This window comes from Sander vitreus, chromosome 11, assembly GCF_031162955.1.
Source record: "Sander vitreus isolate 19-12246 chromosome 11, sanVit1, whole genome shotgun sequence".
Lineage (NCBI taxonomy): Eukaryota > Metazoa > Chordata > Actinopteri > Perciformes > Percidae > Sander > Sander vitreus.
The window spans coordinates 10147929-10161562 of record NC_135865.1 but is presented as its reverse complement, the minus strand read 5'-3'; the positions used below and the strand labels follow the sequence as shown (position 1 = coordinate 10161562).

General features: G+C 38.6%; 2 protein-coding genes across 2 annotated transcripts; one reads left to right on the top strand and one right to left on the bottom strand.

The window, feature by feature from the left end:
- Positions 1-335: 335 nt before the first annotated feature.
- Positions 336-7696, bottom strand: pnkd (PNKD metallo-beta-lactamase domain containing). Its single transcript, XM_078261573.1, has 9 exons — positions 7521-7696; positions 6834-6949; positions 6427-6539; positions 5683-5741; positions 5196-5288; positions 3954-4117; positions 3406-3492; positions 3061-3176; positions 336-1985 (listed from the first exon to the last, which is right to left on the bottom strand). The coding sequence occupies exons 1-9, from the start codon at positions 7670-7672 to the stop codon at positions 1812-1814; spliced, it is 1074 nt and encodes a 357-aa protein (XP_078117699.1). The 5' UTR covers positions 7673-7696; the 3' UTR covers positions 336-1811.
- Positions 7697-10046: 2350 nt separating this feature from the next.
- Positions 10047-13446, top strand: LOC144525085 (protein lifeguard 3). Its single transcript, XM_078261572.1, has 11 exons — positions 10047-10320; positions 10416-10483; positions 10625-10689; positions 10797-10850; positions 11007-11057; positions 11205-11244; positions 11442-11479; positions 11606-11693; positions 12053-12148; positions 12263-12316; positions 13236-13446. Exons 1-11 carry the CDS (start codon positions 10047-10049, stop codon positions 13383-13385), a joined length of 978 nt encoding a protein of 325 aa, XP_078117698.1. The 3' UTR covers positions 13386-13446.
- The last annotated feature ends 188 nt before the right edge of the window (positions 13447-13634 follow it).

Sequence of the window (13634 nt, the reverse complement as noted above, 5' to 3'; positions counted from 1 at the left end):
AGGTTACTCTCTTATTTGAGTTTAGTGAAGTTCTAGCAGTTGGAAAAATAACTCAGCTGTCAGTTTTGAACACTTATAAATACAACACACACAGCTCTAACGAATGAAAGTTTACTTTCACATTTCCTCATTAAAACGTAACCTGAAGTAAAACATCACAAAACATGTCTCCCATGTGGTGGTATTCATAACTCAAACAGATGCAAATAAGACGGGAATCTGCATCAAACAAACAGAATAAGATTTTAGTCAACAACCACCAGGGGACAAGGTGCTCTGATACAAGCCCTACTGCAGGAGCAATGGAGGCATCTGAAGAGTGTTCATAGCTCCTCAGCAGTTTAAAAGGTTTATTCCTTTGCATTCTGGCCCATCTCTATCTGCATTACATTTCCTTTGCATGAACACATACACAAAAAACTATTCATATGTGCGTGGGAAGAATATTTTTTTTTATTATACTGAAATAATGTGCATCCTTTGTATTGTCACAGTATAATAAATTCTTCAATATATTACAAAAATACACAATTTTGGTTTCCAAAGTTTTCAAATTGGCTATAAAACATTCTTTCTGAAATTTTAAAGAGTACTGCAGTCAATGTCACATTGTATTCTCATATTAGAAAAAAAAAAAATTGAAATATTTCCATCACCATCTTACTTAAATATTACACATTTTAAACAAAAGTAAAACGTGATTGCGAAACATAGTGTATGCATTCAGATTGCTTGATTCAACATCACCCTGTACGTCGTTAAATTATTTCCATCATCCCTTCAACAGCAATTCAGTCACGTTTCATACATGGCGATGCGCTACCAGTCTAATCCTTCACACGTGTTGCTGTTCACGTTCACGCCGTGCAACTACTAACACTTGAAAAATAGTAGAACAAATGTTGTGTTCCACCTCCAATACCTGTGGGTCCCGGTTAATCAAAAAATGATAACGTGAATTACAAAATTAAACTTGGTGAGAAAAAGCAAAACAGGGCCCAACCACGTGCATCGTAAAGAACTAATGTAAGCAGAATATCTTTTACTTAATATCTTTATCAATACTTGATTGGCTCTTAGATTCAGCAAATAAAAATCCACATGAAAGGCTTAGTGTACAGACTTTCCCCCATACATTGTGCTAACACAAAGTACGGACAGCGAAGAGTGTTTGAGATTTGTTAAATTATCGTACCAATATGTTGTTGAAAAGAATATAACAAAATCAAATATTTACAATCAATTACTCAAGTCCAAAAATCACAACTTCCATGGAGAAGTTAATTCCTCTTCAGCAACACTGTAAAAGTAAATCCAGCATACCAAAGATTTTCAAGTCAGGTTTTTAAAACAATGCATTACTTACCTTAACAATGAACCAGACTATGCAATAAAAATACAGTACCTAACATGCTAAATTAACCCATGTAGTATGCAGACCTGTTCTGTTTCACACACCAGGATCAGAAATTAGCTTGTACCTAAAATAACAGAAAGTTACACATGCAGATCTATGTTATTGTTTATGTCTTTAAGTTAAAGAGGCAATCATTTATTATTAAAATTAGCATGATATACTCTACAGTATGTGGAGAGGTAATAGGCTTATTGATCAGTATCATGTAATAATGAAGTTGCCACTATGTTCCTAATGGTCAAAAATTACTTAATACCCTTTTGTTTCTTTGAACAGACTTTCATTTTGTACCTAAGAGCTCTGCTCATCTTTAGCTTACAATGTACCACTGTCCAGTACAGGTGAGCTTGCTCCTCTGTTTTCCAGTGTTTAGCTGGCCTAAGTGTTTCCAGTACTATCTCCTGTTAAAGAGGTCTTTGCGTTTTCGCAGCTCCTCCAGCACCCGAGCCCTGAACTGGGTCCAGTCTTCATCCTGGAACTGCTCGACACCCAGGGCCAGATGGAGCTCCGCAGAGTGGCTGCGCAGGAAAGGATTGTACTGCCTCTCTTCTCCGACAGTGGAGGGACACTGAAAATGAAGAGCACGTCAAAACCCAGCCCTCCTCAAAGTTGATGTAAACAGTCTAACTCTAGCAGTCACAGTGATACACATGCCCTTCATTTGCGGAACAGAATTGTGGGTAACAAGTGATTGCCAACTTAAACCGGCACGGCTTTGAACTTCTGCATCTCTGTCCCAATTGAAACGCTGCAAAACGTCTCATCGTCAACAATAAATCCCCTTTTAGCTAGTTTCATGCATTTAATTGGGCATAATCCACAGTGATTGCCAATCCAGACGTCAAACCCCTGGACCACAGAATTTAAAAGCAGCTAAAACAACGAGTTCAAGTGTCAATGTGAATTTCTGCTATTGTATTGTTTAATGTAAAGCTCTCTTTCGCCACCACATAACAAATTAAAATACATAGCTAATGGATATCCAGCAAAAGAAGCACTGTCAAAAAAACTAGCTGAGGTAGTATCACAGCAAGCCAGATAAACCACTATAGTTGATAATTTGCTTAAACGTTAAATGTCACTGCGGGGGGAAAGCACAGGTGTAAATAATAAAACTAATAATGGCTGACTTCCATTTAGCTGCTTCTGTTTCAGTGTCCAGGTACTGTGCATGCTGGCTCACTGTTACCATGGATATAAAACATATATATCCATGAGTGTCACACTGTCACGGCTTACTGGGACACTTAGAACAGAGTAGTAGAATAGAACACAGCTATTGTTAATGTTATCAGTAACACCTGTGCTTTTCCTGCTATGACTAGTCAAAATATATGTTGTAAAAAAGGCCTATTGTTGCAAATGTGTGAAACTGGCTCTAGTGCCATGTTGTATAGATGGCAGATAAAAACTCATCTAAATTCTGGATAGGCACTTCACTCAACAGTGAACCTTTGCTCTGCTGCAGACTGTATCACAGATGAGACTCGACTGTGAGAGCCTGGAAGAGGAGCGCTCGGGCACCGACAACGCATTCACTGTAGGCAGATGATAAACCCTTCTTCCCAGGTGCTGGACAACATGAATCCTCTCTGGAATGGCGTGCTACAGAGGCATAACAATGGAGATATACAATTTCTCACCGTGCACAGCTTCTGGCCTCGCTGCTGCAGCACCCACTGAGATTTGCTTTCCCTGGCAGCGTTGCGAGGCTCAACCTCAGCAGCAAACAGTAGGTTGTCCTCTGCATACTCATGACCTGATGGATAGCCAGTGGGCACAAAAATAAGAAAGCATGTTCACACGCATAACCTCACTTAAAAGGCGTACAATCTATAGAAGTCGCCTCTTATAAGACTTTGTGCTGCAGTATGTTTATCAAAGTACAGAAATCAAGCCGCAGCAACACATTCATACCACCACCACATCAACATCACACAACACTGACACACATTGTTTGACTCTAAAAACTGTGAAGGTTTTCCTACCAGGCCATAATAAAGTATCATCACTTAGGGAGGCGACTGTGTCCAGAGAGGACAGCATTGTTGTGGCATTGCCTTCAAACACCCTCCCTGAAAACAACAAGAACAGGTTTATTTATCTGCAAGTTCTAGAAGGTAAAAATAAATTGTGAAATATTAAATTAAAATACATTAAAGTGGTCAATTGCTAAGAAATACAACCCATTTCTGATTCAGAGGTCATGGAAGTTATTACTTCATATTGTACATGAGAAGTAAAAGAAAAGGCACATTAGCACCCCCCGCCGCAGCCTAAACGCACTACCCCCATTCAAAATGAATGGGCAGACCTGCGTTTTTGCCGCAGTCTGATGGCTTACGCAGGCAGTGTGAATGCAGGCTTAGGGGGTACAACGACCAACGTTATGTCTAGAATGACTTCACATGACACATCACAGAGGTCTCGGTTGTTGTGTATTTTCTGTGTCTTCTTTGTTTAAGCAATAGTTGCTTTGAACCACATGTCAGTCCTATATGATCATTTCTATAGCACCCGTTCTGTTGTAACTCACCACAACCTGAAAGGAACACCAGGTCACCAGAGAAGAGGCTGGAGGGGGCGTCGACCGCCTGGCCATCCAGGAGGTAGATCATGTGGCCCACTGTGTGTCCAGGAGTGAAGAGGGCCTTAAAGTGCATACAGCCAACTGTGACTGAGTCCTTGTGTGAGAGAGGGCTGGGTACACAAAAAAAGGAAAATGTAAGATGTAGAGTTTTTATGACAGCAGGTTACCTAATACGCAGAAAGGGGCATTGGGAAGTAAATGGCTGAACTTGGAGCTAACTGATTTATTCTGAACAAAAATAGATCTTAAAAAAATGTATTTTGATATACAGTCATGTGAAAAAATTAGGACACCCATGCTAAAGTTGACTAAAAAGAGGAATAATTAATTAATAATTAAAATAGCCCCACATCATCACATACCCTTCACCATACCTAGAGATTGGCATGGGGTACTTTCCATAAAAGCATCTCTCAATGCAAATCAAACCAGCTATTAGGCTAACTGAAATAAAACCATGCCAATCTCTAGGTATGGTGAAGGGTATGTGACGATGTGGGGCTATTTTAATTCCAAAGGCCAAGGGAACTTTATCAGGATGCATAGTATCCTGGATCCATGAAATAACTGGCCTTTAAAAATAAATATCTGCCTGCCTCTATGGGAATTTAACATAGGGGTGTACTGACTTATGCCCCCTGTATTTTAAGGAAGAACATTTATTTATTTACGATACATTATTCATTCACAAAGAAAATTGGTGTCCTTAAAGGTTGGATTTTTCCTCATTTTTTTAATTAAGGCTTTAAGATCAATTTCCTAAAGATGATTTTTTTATTCCTCTTTTTAGTCAACTTTAGCATGGGTGTCCTAATTTGTTCACATGACTGTATGTGTGCAGTATCCCTAAAAGATACCCCTTCTTTAAAATGATGTTGATCTTAAAATGTACTTTCCAATCTAAACAAATGGGGCAACAACTAGTTGTCTGTTTTAAGTTGTAATGTCGATCGTCAACATTTTGGAAAATAGACGTTAGTCCAGTGGTTTGGATGATGTCTAGCTTAGGATGGCCCCGTTCTTAGGACATAGTCCCACCGAGGCATATTGGAACAGTTTATCATACCATGATAATGTACCGTGCAGTCAGCTGCTACTATTGCTGACAGAGGGAACTAGACAGGACTCAGTACAGTCAGACTGATTCTGTGGGAAGCAGTGTGCTATACTGTGCGAGCAGTGACTTACTGCGTGAGGCCAGGAATGTTATCAGCTGCGTTTCCATAAACTCTGCATGAGCTGTGAAGTCTTTTCAACCCTTTGTTTCCCCCGCTGTGATCCCTGTAAATGCAACAGAAAGTAGAGGCTTGCAAGTATTGTGGACACATTAGAAAATTGTGCACTTGTTTTGGCCTCAGCATTTTCAACCACATACTCTTCATTTGAGTTTAAGTCTGGAAAGAATATCTGAAGTATAAATGTATTTTTCAAAATGTATTCACATTACTGTGGGTGTTTCTCTTAGATTAGGTACAACACATGTTAAAATAGGAAAACAAGCAATTGTGTGCATGAGAACACCATGTTTAACTATATTCACTTCACACAGTAGTTTTTATAATCTGTCATACTTGGTATATTTAGCCCCATCTCTTCATGTTTTTTTTATACATAAAAATGTAATAACAAACCACACATCAAAATAATATACATGTATAAAAACTAAAAAACTCACCAATGCTTGTGTGTACAGAGTATTGCTTCTAAAGTCACTCCCTCTTCCCTGAGAACTTCCTGAAAATGTACAAGTGCTGTTACAACTATCAATCTCCATATAAAACAACACTTCAGCAGCATTTTATTCAAAAGCGCATTGAGATTCCCCCACTTTCCAAACCAGTCTCCTGCCAACCATACTCATGTTTTGGTCTTGCCCTAAATTAACAAATTCCTGGATGAACATTTTTGACACCATGAGCAGAGCCTATGGTCACACTATCCCCCCTAACCTTTTGTCAGCCATTTTTGGCATTTCCCCTGACGCTGACGCTTTGAAATATAACTGAATTGATAGAGCATCCATGGGACCATGCCATATCTCATCATCCTATATTGTCTCACATATTGATATTAGTTTATATTTGGTCTATTTCAGGTAAAATTGATATCCAACCATTGACAGCACTTTAGCGGCGTGGGACACCTAAAAAATGTTACTGAAATAGAGTCAAAGCAACCATTTATGTTTATGTGGTGCAAAGAGATCTGGCAAATATTTGGCGTGTCTCAACTTTTTCTGCAGCAATGTGTTGTTGAACAAGCCAAGTCAAGCTATCCCCTCTTGCAACAAAGAGGGCTAATTGCACATTATCCGCATAATAACATAGAGCTGAACAAAAAATATCAAAACGAAAAGATATCTAGACACAACACACACACACACACACACACACACACAACTGACAATAGAGGCATTCACCTGAACTGTTTGAGGGTCTGCAGGGTCTACAACAACTGCAACACTGGAGGCTGTGTCAATTACAAGATAGCTGTAGTTGTCAGACAGTACCGGGATGGGAATTATTTTAATACCTGTGGGCAGACAAAGAATTATAAAATGAATGACTCAGGAAAATATTGCACTTTTTCCATTCAGAGTGGTATAAGTAGACATGTAGTATTAAAGGTAATGGAATAGTATGTCTTGAGATGATAGCACCTTTGCAATGATGGTAATAACAATACAAACATTACTTCTGTAGAACATATGCACTATGTTTGACCCAACCAACAGGGACTCGGTTTGTATGGATGGCACTCAGCATCACCCCACAATAACAGAGGAGCAATTGAGCAACACTGTATGAACAATGGTAAAACCCATACCATTGAACTCCATGGCCTGAGCTGTGGAATGTCCAGCAGGGAAATTTTCTCTCGCCTTTCTCATTTGTCTCTTGTAGAACATGTAGCCAAGTCTGGTCCTCGTGTAGAGTGTGTACCTGGGAAACAATTCAAAAGGCTAGGAAACATTATGTGTGGTAGCAGAGGTTGATAATGTTAACCCCACCATGTAGTCACCATCTTCCAAAGGGGGTCACGCCTCCTCAAGTGAAACATCTGCAAATTTAGCATGGCCAAAGTGCTAATCAGCTACTACATTGGTTAAAATACCACGACAGATCAAAGCTTTTTTTCGATTCGGATAATGTGTTCCACAAAGCAGCACTAATTATGAGATAATTTTATTATACATTTAGTTGGTTAATGGCATCATGCCATTATTAACAACAACGTCTCGTAAAATAAACTGGTCGTCAAAATATACGTTTATGGCTCGTATGTGTATGTCGAATAAAACAGTGACTGTTATCGTTTTAAGAAAGGCTTTAGACCAAAATGTCAGGGATAGTACTTTTGTCGACTAGCAAAGCAACTTCAAATTGGAAGATATTTGAACACAGTTTGGTGGGACGGCCTCTCTTAATACGAATGGATAGATGTTGTTCCGCTATCGAGAATCACCGCTATGACAACACTATCTTGTTTGATTAAGGAAGGTCATATACTCACGCGATTCGGAACAACGGCTTCTCCGTGCGGGCCATTATTTTGCTCAACAATTTTCTCCAGAGCACTTTGCGTCTGTAGCGAACACATAAACAGAAGAAACAGAAGAAAGATGCGGTGACAACCAGCGTTATCATCGACTCAGGAAGCGCCATAGCCTCTGCAGCGGAACGTAATGACGTAACAACCCCGGAAGCGAGGTATATATCTATCTATCTATTATGAGCACACGACCGGTCAAAAGTTTGGGGTCACTTAGAAATGTCCATTCCACTCCATTACAGACACAATACCAGCTGAGATCAGTTGCATTGTTTTTTTAACCAGGGCAGCAGTTTTCAGATTACATTATGTGCTTACATAATTGCAAAAGGGTTCTCAACTGTTCTCGAAGTGGCTGAAGAAACGCTTGAAATCCATGCTTTTTGGTCTAAACATCATACCCAAATTAAAAGTGGTACAGCTCCCATATACTTTGACACTCTGGGGTGTGCCTGGTATCATTGGAAAGGTGATTGATGTGGGTGTGTATTTGAGAAGTGATGTATTTTGTATTTGTTTGGCTTTTTTCTTTGCATTTTTCAAATGGAAATAAAAAAACACACAGACATATCTATAGAAATAAATTCATATAAAATCCATTCTTGAGTCTTTTGGCTTCTGGATTCTTTCTCTAGTAAGCTGATACATGTGGCTATGACCTTGTGTTGTCTGTATCTCACCAGATGTGTTTACAGCAGTGTATTCTAATCATTTTACAGATGTATGACTTGGATGGAAATAAAAAAAACTCCATTCTAGCCTCTGTAACTCTGTGTCAGTAAGGCCTAGAATCACCCTGACACTTCTAACAGCAGTGTTACTTTTCCAATGATATCAGGCACACCCCAGAGTGTCAAAGTATATGGGAGCTGTAGGCCTACCACTTTTAATTTGGGTATGACGTTTAGACCAAAAAGCATGGATTTCAAGCGTTTCCTCAGCCACTTCTGTCTACAACATTGGAGAACCCTTTTGCAATTATGTAAGCACATAATGTAATCTGAAAACTGCTGCCCTGGTTAAAAAAACAATGCAACTGATCTCAGCTGGTATTCTGTGTGGAATGGAGTAGAATGGAAATTTCTAAGTGACCCCAAACTTTTAGTGTATGTATATATATATATATATATATATATATATATATATATATATATATATATATATACATATATATATATATATATACACATACATACACTAAAAGTATGTATGTCCTACTAGGGACGCTAATTTATGGTTGGTTCTTGTTTATACACACACACACACACACACACACACACACACACACACACACACACACACACAAGAAACGTGTATAAATGTTATAAACAAGAAACGTCTGTGTGTAAAAAAAAAAGTTGCCAGTTTTTTCCAGAAATGTAAACTTAAATTTTGTGTCAATAAAATTACTCAAACTTAACTTCATTTTAAGTTTATACATTATTTTAAGGTCAAATTATTCCCATTCAAAGTTAATTACACCGCAAAAACAAATTCATAAGTTGTACCCTGATTTATCTATGTGTCATGTAGGCCTACGACTTAATTCCACCTTAATTTATGAATTATACATATGGCGTCATGGTCAAAATGGAATAAAGCCGAGTTTCAATGGAGAATTCTAAATAAATAATAATAATCTAAATAATTTAGCGACGTCTAACTGTCCTTTGACATTGATTGACATTAGGCTATAGCTATAGCTAAAAGTGAGACAATATAGGCTGTATAATAATAACATTTGGGCCAATTTAGAGGGAGATTTAATAGGCCTTAGAAAATTAAATATTCTCAGAATGACTGCTTAAAAAAATAAAATCAACTCAATGTTGGAAGTAGCACCTAACATCTAACTAAATGTGTGACACAACAGTCTGTTGGGTTTGTTTTTCAATTGTATTTTTTTTTTTATAATTTTAAATAGGCGCCTGCCCTTAGCAACCAGAGTAGCCTACATGTTTTCTGAGACAGTACCAGTGTAAGTTTCAGTGAACATATCCTATTACAAGGATGACATCCTCCTGTGGTGTAAGTCTGCAAAACCTCCAAAGAGAGAGGACAGAAGGGATCAACAGTGCTCCCATCTCAGGCTAAAGCCACCGGGTGAGTACAATTTCTTTCTTTGTTTTTGGTAATGTTCTTATTTCTGTCATTGTTCTGACATTTCTAGACTAGGTTTTTTTTTTATGGTGTATTCATTTGTGCACAGACATAGCTTTTTCCAGCAGATAACTAATATAGAAATTTGGATTGTTGTCTTTATTACAAGGTGGTTTTAATTGTAGTTTTTGCACAACCACATTTTATTTAGTAATTGGATAACTGTGTATACCATACTAACCAGACATGAGTAGTGAATTGGATGTTCTGAGTATGTTTACCTTTCATATGTGTTACATTGTCAATGTGTGTCATGTCAGTACATCACATGTATAGTTTAAGTCTAATGTAGCTCATCACCACTTGTCCTCTCTTTAAGGTAAGATCATGATGTCTAAAACTGATAATCCTCCACCCTACGAGGATGCACTGCACCATCCTAAGTATGAAAACTACCCTCGCCAGCCACAACATGGCTTCCCTCTTCCACCACCTCCATCTTACAGCCCCAGTCCGGGCATGTGCGCCGGCTCGCCTGACTACTGGGGCCGAGAGAGTGTCTATCCGCATGCTGGGATGTGGGCAGCCCCTGGCTTCTCTCCATCTGGGATGCCCACAACAATACCCACTTTGTCTGCTGGAGTGCCTGCATCCAACCAAGGTTCTGAGGAAATTATACAAGACTTGTATTATATTTAGATTAGCTTCCAAGTGCAATAAGTTTTAATTATCACTTCGCTATTCCCAATTGTGCAGGAGTCATGGAAGACTTTTTGAGCACCCAGTGGGAAAGCACATCTGTTCGGCATGCCTTCATTCGAAAGGTAAGGATTTTCATCATTGGTCACACAGACTTTTACTGTGTGTCTTTTTGTTGTTTAACATGCCAATGACAATCCTGTACAGCCACTGAAATGTATACTTGTGTGCTCACCAGAACTGCTTGGTTTTGTTTTTGTGGGCAGGTTTACTTAATTTTAACAGCACAGCTTGCCGTCACCTTTTCAGTTGTTGCTGTCTTTACATTTGTGTAAGTGTCCCTGTTCATCCCAGTCTAATATTCCATAGCTTAATGTATCTGATGGAGGGTGAGGAACAGTTTACTCCAAGTGATCCCTTTTGTCTGTGCTTTCATAGTGAACCAGTGAAGCTGTTTGTCATCAGATACCCTGGCATCTACTGGGCATCTTTGTGAGTTGCACACTAGGAACAAAACAAAAACATATTTTAAGTGCAATTAGATTAAAAAACAAAAAAACAGACAGAATCCACAATATTCTTAGTGCTATTATTCTCATGGCATGCTGTTATAAACAGTAACAATCATTGTGATTTATCTTTCCATAGTGTGGTTTATTTTGTGGTTTACTGCATTCTTGTCTGCTGCAAAGAGCCGAGGTAAGCATGGCCCTGGCCTTTCTGAATAAATTAGAAAAGTTTTACTATTGATAATGTTATGTCTTATGTAAATATTCATAACCAGTAATGATACTTCTGTTTGTATACGTTTTAAAATACTCATCACAATTTGTAATTTGTGTTCAGGAGGCGTTTCCCATGGAATCTTGTGCTGCTAGGAGTATTTGTAAGTATTCTTTCCGTTAGAGTACTGCATGGGTCAGTAGCCAATATTGGGTATGATCCACTAGATCCATATGGCCAAACTGAGAACATATTGTAAGGAATAATAAAAAGAAAACAAAGACATCCAGTAATAAAGATTAAAAAAATTAAAAATTAAAAAGGTTCAAACCCTTATTGTTTTCATGTTTTATCTTGCAGACTGTCGCCTTGTCTTACATGTCTGGAACAATTTCGAGGTGTGTTTTTGGCTCCAACTTAGACAATACACCACAATACACAAATATAGTACATTTTGATGAAGATGTATTACACCCTATGATCATTTATGTTTTTGTTTTAATCACTCTATGTATCTTTTACAGCTATTATGAAACAAAAGCAGTGTTGCTCGCCATGGGAATAACAGCATTAGTTTGTATAGCTGTCACAATCTTCTGCTTCCAAACCAAGGTAGATGGAGATGTACATTGTGTGTCTTTGTAGCTCTGTAGCCTGTGGCTTGTCAGTGGATGTCTTTGTTGTCAGTGGAAAAGAACGCCTTTGTCTCGCATTACAATGGTGCACTGAGTTCCTTTAAATATTTATAACACTTTGGGATAAGAAGTGAATCCAACTTCTCTGTCTGATGCAACTCAAGATGAATATGTTAAATGTTTTGGCTGGAAGATGACACATTTACCCAACTTTCTTTTCTTCTCTTTTTTTACCTCATTCTGATTCTCTTTCAAATTATCTTGACTGCTCTTTCATGTGCCTTGAAGCATATTAACTTCACTTTCATCCCACTAATGACTTGTTTCTCATCACAGGTGGACTTCACCTCCTGCGGGGGACTTCTCTGCATTGCTTCCGTTGTGCTCATGATCATTGGAATTGTTACGGCCATCGTCCTCTCCTTCCACTATGTGAGGACTCTAATTTAATTGATTCTCTCTCTACTGGTGTTTCTCAGTGCAAGGAGTAGCAGCTCTTTGTGACTGATTTCACATTCAGAGGCCTTTCTTTGTGTCACTCAACAGATCCCTTGGCTGCATATGCTCTACGCTGCAATTGGAGCCATCGTTTACACTCTGGTGAGTCTACTCTCACATGAATTTTAAGGAGAGCATTTGAGCCTGGTATTTATGACAAGGTTATTGTCGAATAACAAGAGGCGTAATGGTCTTTACACCCAGAAATACATCGTTGTTCGCTAGACCTAGCAACATAATTTGATATTTGTATCCATCAGGTTTGTTTTGATGTTGGCACAAGAGGAAAGGCCATCAGTGACAGTGAAATGGTTTATTGCCATAGGACCATGAAGGTGCTCAGGAAATGTCACAGCAATCTGCCTATTTTTTGGTCTCATAGTGGTGTAAAATGGAAAGGGTTGAGTCTCTGGGGATATTGAACATGATCAGTACATTTAATGGCAAATTTACTACTGGACTTTGATATTCTTTACCCGTGTTTGAGGCATGGCTCTAGGGGTGTTGTCGCTCTGTCCACCACTTTGGTCCAGAATGCAATAGCTCAACAACTATTGGATGGATTGCTGTCAAATTTTGAAGAGACATTCAAGGTTCCTGGGCAGTGTATCCCAAATGACAGTTCAGTAAAAGATCTCAACATCCAGTTTATTGGTTGGCACAAAGAGACATGTCATGTCAATGTTCCCAGAGGACGTATCTTCATGTGGTGGTCTCTTGACTTGTGGTTCACTTTAGTGGTGGTTTTAAGTGAAATGTCTCAACAAGTATTGGATGTGTTGCCATTAGGATTCATTCAGCAACAGTGCTAAAACAGCTACATATCTACACATTATGATTTTTGAATGTAACTTAATGTTTGTGACTATGTTTGAGGTTATCAGGGGAAAAAAAGTATATTAGTTTTGCCAGCTGTTGTCAAAATCTCCATCCTGCACTCAACAAAGACAACTGAAGCAGACTAACCCATCTCTTCTTTATATGACTTTACTTTGATCTGCCTTCTCTTTCTCCGTGTTAGTTTTTAGTATACAACACCCAGCTTCTTATTGGAAATAGGGAGTTGGCCATCAGCCCAGAGGAGTACATCTACGGAGCTCTCTCTCTCTACATTGACATTGTTCACATCTTCCTCTTCATCCTTCAAGTCAGTGGAGCTGCTACCGATTAAGTCCAGATCACATCTTGTTCTCTGAAAACTCAGAAATTCCAAACTATTCATTTAACTATATATATATTTTTTTTTTTTTAAGTCGTAACACTTGAGCACTTTGATTTATTCTTGCAATGTATGAAGCAGGGCAGTGAATTAAATCTTTCACTTAACCCAGCTGTGAATGAGGAGAGAAACTAAAGCATATTTACGGTTGTTTTTTTTAATATGTTGTCTTGCCTTTTTGTTTCAGCAAGGGTATTTTAG

Bases quoted from the DNA above. Each gene is read 5' to 3' on its own strand.
- pnkd (XM_078261573.1), bottom strand. From the start codon at position 7,672: ATGGCGCTTCCTGAGTCGATGATAACGCTGGTTGTCACCGCATCTTTC. The intron at 6,950-7,520 runs GTGAGTATATGA...ATTGTTTCCCAG, and splicing joins AAGCCGTTGTTCCGAATCGC to GTACACACTCTACACGAGGA. The intron at 5,289-5,682 runs GTGAGTTTTTTA...TTGCATTTACAG, and splicing joins CTCTGTACACACAAGCATTG to GGATCACAGCGGGGGAAACA.
- LOC144525085 (XM_078261572.1), top strand. From the start codon at position 10,047: ATGATGTCTAAAACTGATAATCCTCCACCCTACGAGGATGCACTGCAC. The intron at 10,484-10,624 runs GTAAGGATTTTC...TTTTGTGGGCAG, and splicing joins GGCATGCCTTCATTCGAAAG to GTTTACTTAATTTTAACAGC. The intron at 11,480-11,605 runs GTGTGTTTTTGG...TATCTTTTACAG, and splicing joins ATGTCTGGAACAATTTCGAG to CTATTATGAAACAAAAGCAG.